We start from the raw sequence: 14,439 nt of genomic DNA, 5'->3' as shown, positions 1-14,439 counted from the left end.
CACTGTTCTCCTCATAGAGCCCAGCCTCTCGGATAATCTGCGCTGCATACAGGTTGAAAAGGTATGGAGACAGGACACATCCCTGGCGTACACCCTTCCCAATTTTGAAACATGCAGTGTTGCCCTGCTCTGTTCTGACGACTGCCTCTTGGTCCAAGTATAGGTTTTGCACTAGCACGATTAAAGATAACAAATTTAAAAAAAACCATTATTTTACAGCAAAGCCACTTAAGGAATATTATGTTTCCATATTCTCTACACTTCCTAGAATATAGGACTGTGCATATAATACAGGCCATTATTAAATATTTATTTTGCCAGTCAAGCAGAGAGCATTTAAGGGAAAGTGTAGAGAAAATTTAATCAACAGTAAGTATAGAATTCTAAGTTTCACACCAGACCACACTAAATTGTTAGTATGACTTATGATTTGTAGACTGAGTCAGGTTTTCCGGTCTGTAGCAATGGAGCGTTTTCTTTCCACATCAGTTTTTTGAAATGTGTATAGAGATGTATATTGTCCAGATTGCAGTTTCAGTGGAAATTCTAATAAATAGTATGAATTGTTACTTAATTTGTCTAGTCCACTGATTGTCTGTGGTTTGGAAAGTGAATCACACCATGGACTGTCTCCAATACCCTGAATAAGCAAACTATTTCTTTGATTTTTCAGGAAATTTACTTTGGGGATTAATAATTGGCCTTACATAAAGCCACATAATATAGTATTTTTAAAAAGATATTGCAAGGCATATGAACTAGACATTCTTCCTCAAATCTGGATAACTACCAGTGGTCTACTTTGTCTTAGTTCTTAGAAAATCTTACTTTGTGCATATAATGAAACCATATATAGGAACCCAACCATTAGATAATGTGAAAAGAAGAGCTTCCTGCTTTTTAATCTTTTCTTTTCCCATTAAGAAGAAACATTAGGAAAAATCCTTCCCAAATTTTTGGTCCCTACCACTTGAATGCTCACACTTACTCTATAATCATAGGAACGTCTTGGATCCTCATCACAGTTAATCACTTCAGGGGCCATCCAGTATGGTGTTCCAATGAAACTGTTTCTCCTCCCATTGGTTCTGCTCACCTGCGCACTCACTCCAAAATCCACTGCAAAATTCAGCATATGTAGAAATAATTAATCAGTAACGAAAAGCTTGATAAACTATTGCTTTAACTTGGAAAGCCAATACAAAAGGCCACAATGGGTAACAGATTTTTATTCCAGCCCAGCAAACTTTACCAATGAAGTCTACTACAGGAATCCTGGGATAGAGGCTTATGTTGCTATTTATGTTGGAAAAGATTCAGTGTGCTATTATAAATCAATGATAGGTTTGGCTGAATGTTTACCATGAATATTAAAAATAAAGCTCCATCAGCACACCCTGAACCTCTGAAGTGATAACATATGTAGTGTTTGGATCTGCCAACAAACTGGAGGAGGAATAGCACTAGAAGAAACATCTAAGAAATTAAAAACTTAGTAACACATGACTGGGAAGTAACACTACAAAGGTCTATCACATTCATTAAGAAAAATGAATTTTCTGCTAGATTTGGTGTAAGTTCTTTTACAGATCCTTGAATTCATTACAAAAATAAATATTTCAGTGACTTTTCACTTACTTCCAATTTTTCTTCTGTGCTGCAAATGGTTGAGGTGGCTGATAATTTGACCCAAGTATGTGGAAATGTTGCTCTATATGAGAATATAGTATTTAGTCTTGTAGTAGATTATTTATTCTGTACATTTGAATGTGAAATTTATGTGACCTTCAGGTAAGATAGTATTTCTACTTTTGTAGCATTTAGATACAAAATAGAGAATGTATTTTCTAGAAATTAGTTTTTGCTTATTTCAAGAAGAATTACTACCTAATACTTCTTCCACAAATAATCTATGAACAGAAAAAATGCGTTCACTCTGATTCTGCTTGTTTAGCAGTGAAATAGGAAATATCTCAAGGTCATGCTGAGAAATGTTGGGCAAAAATTTGCATTGTTGTTGGTAGGTGCAGTAGAGTTGAGTATGACTCGTAGTGACCCTCTGAACAAAAGATCTGAATCCTGTTCTGTCCTGTACCATCCTCACATTTCCTGACACACAAGAGTCCATTGTTGTAGTCACCATGTCCATCAAACTGGTCGAGGGTCTTCCTCTCATTCGTTGACCCTCCACCCTTCCAAGTACCATGTCCCTCTCCAAGGAACAGTCCCTCCTAGAAACATGCCCAAAGTATGTGAGGCTTTAAAAAGAATAAATACAGAATTAATACCAATGATTTTGTGCTATATCAATAGAGTTATGTAGCTACTACTGCCATAATTCATATGCTATTCTTGAAAAGCTTTTATTTAAAATCTGTATTTTGCTGATTTAAAATGTCAAAGGATGCAATATATTCTTCTCTGGTGCTATGCCAACAATGAATGCTTTTAATTTCAAATACATTATATGACTCTGAACTTGAGTAAAAAGCCTGAGACTTTCCGATATTTTCTTAATCTGAGTTTGACCTGTATATTATTAGAATATCCTTTTTTATAAATATAATTTATTTGTGATCCTGTAAGTCTCATTACTAATTGTCATTGATTTAGAATTGACTCATAGATGACCCTCCAGCTAGTTTTTGAAGGCTGTAAACTGCATAGGAGGAGATTGCCTATCTTTATCCTATGGAGTGGCTGGCTGGTGGACTTGACAGAGAAGTGCAACCTTTATGAGTTCACTTATGATCATATAGAACAGAGCAAAACTTCCCTATATGGTTTCCTAGGCTGTGATTTTGTGAGTATAGATATCTGAGTCCTTTCTTTCTGTGCATATTTAAATATGTAAGAAGAAAGTCCCAGGGCAAGAATTAATTCTTATGTAGTTTACAAACTCTGTGGGAAAACACATTCTGGGCTCTGTGACAGAGCATTTTTTTAAAGGCTGTTAAAGATTTCTGCCCCGTGCACAAAAACTCATACTTAAGTATATGCTCAATAAAAAGCAAAGTAATGACTGAAAAATTGAGGGAATTCCCATTATAATAAAAAAGCTGTTTTATCTACATTATTCCAAGGGGGCAAATATGTACATTTTCTTCTATTTGCCTCATCTCCCATTCCGGACAAAGTTCCAACTGTTAAAATGGCATTGCAGGCAGACTTAGTAAATAGAAAATACTGGCAGAAGAATGACAGAATAATCTGCATATTAAAAGCATTAAGATATTCTGTGCCCCATTTAAGGTATTGTAAGAATAAACTTACCCAGTTTGACTTCAGCATTATTAGTCAGGAGCACATTCTGACCTTTGATGTCTCGGTGAATTACTCGATGTGCATGAAGGTGAGCTAAGCCCTGTACATAAGCACATATATTTAAAAAGCCACATCAGCATATGTTTTACCTGTCTTCTGGTTCTGTTCTTAGTACTTTTGAAGTAAACTTTTTGTGTGTGTTTTTTAAATAAAGGCAAGATTTTATTTTACAGATGAAATTATTTCTTTAGGCTGGGATCACTATGATAAGTTCCAAGAAATACTACTTTTGGCTAAACAGCAAGGAAAATAAATCAGGACACTCTTGAAAGAAAAAGAACAACTCCCTTTCTAGCCTCCATATTTAGAATTAACTGTAAGAGTAAAGAACCACACATCTTAAAATATCCTAACTCAGCCTTTATGTACTATTCTTTATCCAATTATTTATTTAGTCCAAGATATTTTCTAGTCAGACTTGCAGGCTGAGGATTTGGGAGTAGATGGAAAATCATTTTAAAGCATTTGTAATTTGTATTGGCTAACCACACCGGCCCCAGCCCAATCACCACTACAGCTCACCAGTGACCTATGTTATGTTAAGATGCAGTGAAATTTTTCCAGATATAGCCATTCTATAGGGCAGAGTAGAACTGTCCCATAGGTTTTACTAAGGAAAAAGCTCTACAGGAACAAATAGCCTGGTCTTTTATCTTGTGGACGAACTGGTAGGAATCAACTCCTGTCTTTTTGTTAGCAGTTGAGCACTTAACCATTGCACTAGAAGGGATTCTTGATTAAAAAATTTTTCTAGTTGCTGTGTAGGCACCTCCGCCTCATAGCAAACCTATATACAAAAGATCTAAACCTTGTCTGATCCTGCGCAATTCTCACAATCCTCATCCTCAATAGTGGTAGTAGCAATAGTAAGTAATTTTAATAATGATAATGGTGGTATAAACAACTAACACTTATTGAATCATTATTCTTTAACAAGAACTCTGTCAAATGCTTTACATGGGATAAATTAATTCCTCGCCGTAACAGTTTGCAGATGGTGCTAGTACATACCATATTAAAAACAAGGTAAGTGAAATTTGGAAAAATTAAGTAACTGATACAAAAATACACAGTGAAACTAGAATTCAAATTCTGTCTGGAGTTAAAACTCTTATTACTATTATACCGTTATCACAAGTGAATCCAACTAAGATGAGAGGAAAGACATTCTAACACTGTGGGTCTAGCCATTAAGTTCTGTTAATATTTTTCTTGGCAAGCCATTTCAAGCAGAAAAAAAAAATCAGCCTGAAAACCCAACAAAACAACAAAAATTTGAGTTTGTTAGAGCAAACTTGTTAGAGCAAATTTTTGCTCTTATCAGTTTGAAGTTAAAGTGATGAAATAAAATAATATGGTAGTATTCAATAGAGATTATCTTCAAAAAGACTGCAGATGCTATTTGGCTTTTCTGTAAATTGTGGACATTTTTGGTCATCTTAAGCTTCAATGATAGTGTGATACACCCATTTATCATTTACTAATATAGCTAGATCCTAAAGGCCAATTAATTTTGTGAAAATTGCCATTATGTAAAAATTGAAGCAGACCACATCAGATCACAAAATGGAGGATGACTATACCATTACATAACTGCCAAAAGGCATCATTCTATAACTGCCAAATTTATCATTTTATAACTATCAAACCACTGATAGTCACAGAAAAACCTAGTTGACACACAACTTCAACTATCACAATCAGTGTTACACTATCAATCACACATCTTTATGTTCCTTACTGTCCAGTTGGATGATTGTTGTTATTGTTATGTGTCATTGAGTTGCCTGCGACTCATAGTGACCCATACAAGAGCCCTAAACCCTGCTCTATTCCTTGCCAATCTTATTGTATTGGACACACCTATCCCCATCACCCCAGTAACTGAATCAATCCATCTCATCCATGGTCTTCCTCTCTTGCGCTGTCCCTTCACCCTCTTCAAGGACTGATCTCGCCTTGCAACATTTCCAAAGCATGTGCGATGAAGCTTTAGAATCCTTACTTCTAAGGAGCAGCCTGGCTTCACCCTCTCCAGGACAAACTTGTTTGTTTTCCTAACAGTCTATGGTACCCTCAATACTCTTCTCCAGCACCAAAGCTCAAAGGTATCAACTCTTCTTCTATCATCCCTAGTCATTGTCCAGCTCTCTGTTGCATAGCAAGTAATTGTAAAGACCATGGCCTGGATCAGGCTCATCTTGGTCTCCAGACTCACACTGCTGCTCTTCACTACTTTGAAGAGGTTTCTGACAGGAGACTTTCCCAATTTTAATTTCCTGGCTACTGGTAGGTACCAAGAGTGTTGATTGTGGAGCCAAGCAAACTGAAGCTGTCAGCAATCTCAATCTCTTCACCATCTATCATGATGCTGCCAATCAGCCGAGTCAGTGAGAATCTTTGTTTTCTTGATATTGAGCTTCAGTCCATATTGAAGGCTGCAGTCCTTGACCTTCTGAAGCAAGGACCTCAGGTCCTCTTCAGTTTCAGCAGGCAGGATTTTCATCTGCATAATGCAGATTGTTGATGAGTCTACCTCAAATCCTGATGCCACACTTCTCCTCATAGAGCCAAGCCTCCTGGAAAATGTGTTTCGCATATAGAGATAGGACACATCCTTGACTCACGCCCTTCCCAGTTTTGAACCATGCAGTGTTTCCTTGCTCTGTTCTGACAACTGCCTCCTGGTGCAAGCATAGGTTTTGTATAAGCACAGTCAAATGTTCTGGGATTCCCATTCTTCTCAGAGTCAGCCAGTTTGTTGTGATCCACACAGTCAAAAGCATTTGCATAGTCAATGAAACACAGGTAGATAGTCCTCTGGTTTCAGCCCAGATCCATCTAACAATAGCTGTAACATCCCTAGTACCATGGTCTCTTTTAAACCCAGTCTGCACTTCAGGCAGTTCTCTGCTCATGTGCTGCTCCAGTCGTTTTTGGATAATCTTCAGCAGAATCTTGTTTGCATGTGCTATCAAGGACATTGATAATTTCCGCACTATGTTGGGTCACCTTTCTTTGGAATTGGAACAAATATAGATCTCTTCCAGGAAGCTGGCCAGGTGGTTGTCCTTCAGATTTCTTGGCACAACTTTGTGAGCACATCCAGGGCAGTGTACATTTGTTGAAATATGTCAGTCAGTATGCTATTACTTCCTGGGGCCTTATTTTTTGCCAATTTTCTCAGAGCAGCTTGAACTTCTTCCTTCATCACCGCAGGTTCTTGCTCATACGTTCTTTCATGAAATTCTTTTGTGTCTACCAATTCCTTTCGGTATAATGACTATATATTCTTTCCATCTTGTTTTAATGTTTCCTGGATGATTTAATATTATGCCCAAAGCATCCTTAAATATTGAAACTTGAGATTTGAATTTGTTGTTCAGTTCCTTCAGCTGAAGAAATGCTGAGCGAGTTCGGCATTTTTGATTTTCTGATCCCAGCTCCTTGCACATTTCATTGTAATACTTTACTTTGTCTTCCTGTGGCTGCCCTCTGGAACCTTCTTTTCAGTTCCTTACTATCTTGGTTTCTTCCCTCTAGTGCAATATTTAGAGTTGCTTCTGACAACCATCTTGGTCTTTTTTTTCTTCTCTGTCTTTGTAATGACCTTTTGCATTCTTTCTGGATGATATTCTTGATATCCTCCCACAGCTTATCCAGTCTTTGCTCATTAATCTCCAAGGCCTCAAACCTGTTCCTGAGATGGTTTTGAAATTCATATGGTTGTTGTTGTTAGGTGCCATCGAGTTTTAGACAACTCATAGAGACTGTATGAGCGAAAGGCCTGAGCACTGTTCATAGAGTTTCCTGAGGCAAGCCATTTCAGAAGTGGATGCCACTCCTGCTTCCAGGCTTGCTTTAATTGGGAAGCTCCAGCAAATACTGTCCACCATGGGTAACCATTACCACGTTTGGCACATCAGTGTCACAGTGTTCAGCATCACAGCAATCATGAGTTACCTCTGTACAGCAACACACAGACCAGTGCTATACCACCTAGAAAAATTTTTGACAGAAAAGCAATTTGAACCAGGCCTGAGGGACGCAGATGAAAATCACCCACCTTGGTCTCGGTAGCATAACTTTCTGTCCATTAGGCCAACGTAGCATTCATATGGTAGATTTTAAATACATTGCTGTAAGTTCAAAACGTTGGATAACAGAATAGTTGAGTAGATTAACTATGTTAAAAAAAAAAGGACTCTAAGGGAGTTCTTGTGGCCTAGTGGCAAGAAGCTGCACTGCAATCCCCAAGGTGCACAGTTTGAATCCACTAGATGCTCCGTTTGAGAAGGAGCAGCAATCTCCTTTTAGTCCAATTCAGTATGACCAGCTACAACAACCATGTTGCATAATTATAACCAATATTGTTACTTATAAAAGCAGTTTAAATTTTTCATCTCCTAAAGGGAAACACACTGATTCCTAAGCATTACCTTTTAGTCTTGAATTCCTTCAGTTATGGGAAAATGATTTTATAAAGATTTACCTGAAGGATTTCTCTGCATATGTAAGCAATCCAATCTTCTTTTAAACGCTGATTTCTGGTCATCCTCACTACATCAGTGAGTGAGCCTGCTGCACATAACTCCATCACCATCTGCAGAGAAGCCAGCAGAGTATCAAGAATTTGAAAGTAATTATCAGAAAATATCTGGTGATACTTAGTCCATTTGGTTAATAATATTTATTGATTAAGACACTGCAAAGACTTGCTCAATTGTCTACTGGAAGACTCCAAAAGCTCCTGAAATGAGAAAAATCTGGATAAGATTCCAAGATTTGTGCAAAGATGGAAGTTAGTACCACAATAGGGTTATATAATTAGAAGATGGGACATAAGCTAAATCTACAAGGTTAGATCTTGTTTGTATATATTGAAAGAAAAGTGAAGACCATTCATTTTATGGAAAAGCCCAATGAACAAATGCATTTAGAAAGAAATCTGTGTGCACTGTACAAGACTCAGTGATGACTGTAGTTTAATGGGAAGATTATTGAGGCAACAGTTAGATTGGGTTGAAGATACAGATTATTGAGAACCTTGAAAGAGTTTATACTTCTATGTTGAAAATATATTTGTGTGTGTGTGTGTGTGTGTGTGTGTGTGTGTGTGTGTTTTAGGAGATGATTTTATTTTCAAATCCAGATTATTTTTCTCCAAGACCCTGGTAAATTACAACTCCAAGACCCCGACAAATTACAACTCCAAGAGAGTAACTGTAAACTTTAGTTCTTTCTGAGACTGATGACTGCTAAGGCAACTTTATATTAAGGCTATTATTCTTTTTATAATTTTTTTAAAAATCTTATGTTGATATTTACTTTGAGATTTGAAATGTGATGAACCGAAGAAGTTAGTGATTTTTCTGATGCGCATTTCATTGAAGTTCTCTTTACCCAAAACAGATAATACAAAGCAATAGTTAGGATTTCTTGTTTGGGTCCAAGTGTTTATCATTTGGATACATTTCTACTGTTCCATTTCTAGTAATACTTATCCATAATTTTCATCTGAATATATTTGTACTCAGCTAAAATACATTATTTCCTTTCCTTTTGTGCAATAAAGTATTATCATTCAATTAAATATTTGCAAAAGAATTGTAATCTGAAGTAGTTAATTAAGAGTATTTCTCCTTTATTCTTGACAGGAGAAAGCTCTGGTGACCTAGTGGTAAGAAGTTGCATTGCCAACTCAAAAAACAAGTAGTTTTAATGCACTAGATGTTCTACAGGAGAAAGATGGTCAACCTTATTCTATACATTTGAAAGCCTCTGAAAATCCTATGGAGGGTCAGCTATGAATCATTTCTGATTTAACATCTCTCTCTCTCTCTCTCTCTCACACACACACACATTCTTGACAGAAAGAACCTTGATGGTACAGTGAATAAGTGTCCAGTTGCTAGTCAAAAGGTCAGCAATTTAAACTCATCAATTTCTGCAGAAAAAAAAAGTGTAGCAATCTGCTTCTGTGAAGATTACTGCCTTTAAAGTTCAAAAAATTCAAATTCTTGGGTATCCTTTCCAAATCTGTTGAATTGGAAAAATTTCCCCAATACTCTGTAAGTCATCAGACTTTTCAGGCAATTCTGACTCAAGCTAAAGTTTGAGAATGAATACTTTATTCAACCCTTTGTTGAAAAACTTTCTATGATATTCACTGTCCTCTTTCCAAAATCCCAGTATTTATGATTTAACTGAAAATTTCTTTAACATTTAAAGATTTTTAAAGGTTTAAATTATTATCCTGAAAATAAATTACTATTATTGGCTTGACTAGAAATAGAAATACAGAGATTCTGTATACAATGATCCCGGTTTGTTTTAAATATTTTTAAAATAAAAAAAATATCCTGGATTTAAGCTTATTTTCTTATGATTTGTCTATTTTTCTTATAGTAGAAGGCAGTAACATTTCTTGATAATTGTGGTATAGTGTGGGTTCATCAAACTTTTCTATAATTTATATCTCATTGGTGCAGAGTTCATTATACATCAGGTATGAAAGCTAAAAAGAGCTTAAGTCAATCACTCATTGGGAGAAGGGATTCTAGGAGTTATGCTTTATCAGTATAGAGACTAGTTATGTTACAATATATCCATGTTCTCAGGCCAATTTTTAATAAGACTGATCCAGGTCAATCATTATTTACTAATCTATCAGATCATCTTCTTTTCCACATTCTTAACTGATCAGACAATGTGGTAGTCACATAAAGTTAAAAGCAGTAAGTACATATTTTAAAAGGAATATATTAGATTTTTTTTTGCTCCCTATTTTCAGGTACCAGAAAATATTTTGCCGTATTATACTGAGTAGTAGAGTGTTTAAATTTTCCTTCGGGTACACAAAAATGACATCTTGACTTTCCAATTCACATCTTGTTGTTGTTAGGTGCCCTCGAGTGGCCTGCAACTCATAGTGACCTGATGTATAACAGCCCCAAACCCAGCTCTATCCTGTGCCAATCTCACCATCTCTGACACACCTGCCCCCATTACCTCAGTCACTGAATCAATCCATCTCATCGAGGGTCTTCCTCTCCAGTGCTGTCCCTCCACCCTCCCAAGCATGACGTCCCTCTCCAAGGAATGGTCCCGCCTTGCAACATGTCCAAACTATGTCAGACGAAGCTTCAGAATCCTTGTCTCCAAGGAGCAGCCCCATTTAACCCTTTCTAGGATGAACCTGTTCATTTTCTTAGCAGTCCATGGTATATTCAATAGTCTTCTCCAACATCACAGCTCAAAGGCATCAATTCTCCTTCTATCATCCCTAGTCATTATCCATTTCTGATTCATAGCAAGTGATTACAAAGATCATGGACTGTAGCAGGTGCACCTTAGTCCCCAGAGTGACATCATTGTTCTTTAGTCCTTTGGAGAGGTCTCTAACAGCAGACTTTTCAATTGCAATACGTCTTTTGATTTCCTGGCTGCCGGTGTCAAGAGTGTTGACTGTGGAGCCAAGCAAACTAAAGCTGTAAACAATCTCAATCTCTTCACCATCCATACCGATGCTGCCATTTGGCCCAGTGGTGAGAATCTTTGTTTTCTTGATATTGAGCCTCAATCCATATTGAAGGCTACATTCCTTGACCTTCTGCAGCAAGCACTTCAGATCCTTCTCAGTTTCAGCAAGTAGGGTTGTGTCATCTGCATAACACAGATTGTTGATGAAACTTCCTTCAATCCTGATGCCACATTTCTCCTCATACAGTCCAGCTCCTGGATAACCTATTCTGCATATAGATAGAAAAGGTATGGGGATAGGACACATCTTTGACGCACACCCTTCCCAATTTTGAACCACGCAGTATTTCCCTGCTCTGTTCTGATGCCTGCCTCTTGGTATAGGTATAGGTTTCGCATTAGCATGATCAAGTTTCTGGGATTCCCATTCATTCCTCTTAGAGTTAGTCACAGTTTGTTGTGATCCACAGTCAAACGCCTTTGCATGATCAATGAAACACAGATAGACATTCCTCTGGTACTCTCTGCTTTCAGCCAAGATCCATCTAACATTAGCTACAATATCCCTAGTACTATGACCCTGTCTAAACCCAGCCTGCACTTCTGGCAGTTCTCTGTTGATGTGCTGTTCCAGTTGGTTTTGGATAATCTTCATCAGACTCTTACTTGCATACGATATTAATGATACTATTCTATAATTTACACATTCTTTTGGGTCACCTTTCTTTGGAATGGGAACGAATATAGATATTTTCCAGTCAGTTGGCCAAGTGGTTGTCCTCCAGATTTCTTGACAAAATTTGGTGAGCACATCTAGGCCAGCATCTGTTAGTTGAAATACATCAATTGGTATACCATGAATTCCTGGAGCTCTTGCTCATATGTTGTTTCATGAAATTCTTCTGTGTCTGCCAATATCTTTTAGTACAATGAGTCTGTATATTCTTTCCATCATCTTTTAATACTTCCTGGATCATTTAATATTTTGCCCCAAAGCATCCTTAAGTATTTCAACTTGAGGTTTGAGTTGTTCTTCCATTGCTTGAGCTTAAGAAACGCTGTGCGAGTTTGGCCTTTTGATTTTTTGACTCCAGATCCTTGCACATTTCATTGTAATACTTTATTTTCTCTTCTTGTGCTGCCTTTTGAAATCTTCTGTTAGGCTCTTTAGTATCTTGAATTCTTCCCTCTGCTTTGGCTTCTCTGCATTCTAGTGCATTATTCAGAGTCTCTTCTGACATCCATTTTGGTCTTTTCTTCCTCCTCCGCCTTTTTCACTCTTCCTGGATGATATTCTTGATATCCTCCCTTAACTCATTTGGTCTTGGCTCATTAGTGTTAAAGACCTCAAAACTGTTCCTGAGATGGTTTTGAAATTCAGATGGGATAGACTCAAGGTCATACTTTGTTTCCCGTGGATTTGATTTAATTTTCCTTAGCTTCAGCTTGAACTTGCTTATGAGTAGTTGGTGGTATGTTCCACAATCAGCACCTGGCATAGTTTTCACAGATAACGGTGAGGTTCTCCAGCGGCTCTTTCCACAGATGTAATCAATCTGATTCTTCTGCATACCATCAGGTGAAATCCATGTGTATAACTTGTGTCTATGTTTCTTATAAAATGTATTTGCAATGAATAAATTGTTGAATGTGCAAAATTCAATCATTCTATCTCCAGCTTCATTTCTGTCACCAAGTCCATGTTTTCCAACTACTGATCCTTCTTCTCTGTTCCCAACTTTTGCATTCTGGTCACGCATTATTATTAATGCATCTTGATTGCATGTTCGATCCATCTCTCATGGTAAAAGTTGTATTAATCTTCTATTTTCTCTTCTTTGGCTCTGGTTGTTGGTGCAGATATCTGAATGACAGTGGTATTCACTGGACTTTCTTGTATATGTATGGATATTATCCTGTTACTCACAATATTGCATTTCAAGACATATCTAGAAATGGCTTTTTTTTTAACTGTAAAAGCAACCCCATTTTTTCTTCACCTGATCATATGATCATCTGACTCAAAATGCTCCATGCCAGTTCATCTCATCTTGGCAATACCTAGTATTTCAATATTTATGCTTTCCATTTCTTCCTTAACAATATCTAATTTCCTTACATTCATGGTTCTCATGTTCCATGTTCCAATCACTAGTGCCTGTTTACAACTGTTCCTCTTCCTTTGGGTAATATTTTTTCTTTTTTATTAAGCAATAAAAGCAGAGTAATTAAATACATACCCAAAGTTGATGTCTGTGACCTGGAGGACTCAGTTTAAAAAATGCACCATAGAAGGCCACGATGTTCTTGTGGAAAGAGTACTTCTTTAGAAGGTTTAGTTCAGTTCTCAGATCCTCTTCCTCATCCTGTGGAATAAGTAAACAAGCTCTTAAGCTACACAATTAATGACTAAAGTTCATTGTCACTGAGTTGATTCTGACTCAGAGGAACCCTATAAAGAATTTCATGTGACAGACTGTAACAACTCTATAACGTTTTCAAAACTGTATTCTTTTCAGAAGTAGACTGTCATGGCTTTATTCCATGAAACAGTAGATAGGATGAAAGTTTTCAGTTAGCAACTGAGCACTTAACCATTGAACGATCAAAACTCCATTCAATGAGTCAAAGATAAAGTCATTCAAAATAATTGCTGCAAGTCGTAACTGACTCTCCAGTGGGTTTTCAGAAGTTTTCCATCACACAGGGTAAATTTTCTATCTTTCTTTGTGGAGCTACTTGTGGACTTGAACCACCAGAGAGATGTTGTCTTTGGTTAGCAGAACAGCTATCCATGGACAACACCATCTCTAAATAATAGGAGATCAAGAAATGACAACCTACAGCAGTTTATATTTTTTTAAGAAAAATCTTATCTTGACTTCTCAGTAAAAGAAGTTCAATAAATGGGAATTTTGTAGAAACTAGGCAAAATGGAAGAACTTGTAACTTGTTCTCAAAATATAGTCCTTGGATCCATAATTCTATATCTACATGAGTATTCTCAGTTTTTAGTAAGATATAAAGATCCTTATGAGAGGAATATGGACACATAAACAAGACAACATACAGGAATGAGATGATGCTGTAAGGTTAAGAACAGAGAAAACAGATTAAAGAGAAGTATGGACATGAAAAGTATGAAATTGTTAGATGACTTGATACCAAGAAGCTTCCTTTACTTTCTAGATTGAAAAGCTCATTACTTCAAGCATGAACAAGACACTCTGTAGGCTGTGCTCCAGACAGCTATATAGTTTCATTTGATCCTTTTTATAGATAGGGCAAATATTCTTCTGCTGTTTTGTCTGAGGATTCTTAAGACTAGAGAGGTAAGAAGACCACATTCCCAAGTATTTTCTTGGATAATAAATAGTTGTTGTGTGTCGTCAAGTCAGAAATGACCCATAGCTAACCCTCTAGAGGGCTTTCAGAGGCCATTAAATCATACAGGAGATTGCCCATCCTTCTAATTCAAACCATGTGCCTTCACCATTACAGCACAGCTCCTCCTCCTTCTTCTTTCTCTTTCTCCTTTTCTTCTTCTTCTTCTTCTTCTTCTTCTTCTTCTTCTTCTTCTTCTTCTTCTTCTTCTTCTTCTTCTTCTTCTTCTTCTTCTTCTTCTTCGTCCTC

General features: G+C 37.0%; 1 protein-coding gene across 1 annotated transcript in view; it reads right to left on the bottom strand.

Moving 5' to 3' along the window:
• LOC102851004 (nik-related protein kinase-like) overlaps window positions 1-14,439 on the bottom strand; it is a 288,384-nt gene that overhangs the window by 141,893 nt on the left and 132,052 nt on the right. Inside the window, 4 exon segments of the mRNA XM_006889937.1 lie at window positions 989-1,119; window positions 3,274-3,364; window positions 7,817-7,927; window positions 13,047-13,172. Coding sequence (XP_006889999.1) covers window positions 989-1,119; window positions 3,274-3,364; window positions 7,817-7,927; window positions 13,047-13,172 — 459 coding nt within the window.

The sequence above is a fragment of the Elephantulus edwardii genome, unplaced genomic scaffold (genome assembly GCF_000299155.1).
Source record: "Elephantulus edwardii isolate Elephantulus edwardi_28Jun2011 unplaced genomic scaffold, EleEdw1.0 scaffold00083, whole genome shotgun sequence".
In the NCBI taxonomy this organism is placed as follows: Eukaryota; Metazoa; Chordata; class Mammalia; order Macroscelidea; family Macroscelididae; genus Elephantulus; species Elephantulus edwardii.
This window is presented reverse-complemented; position numbering and strand designations above follow the sequence as displayed.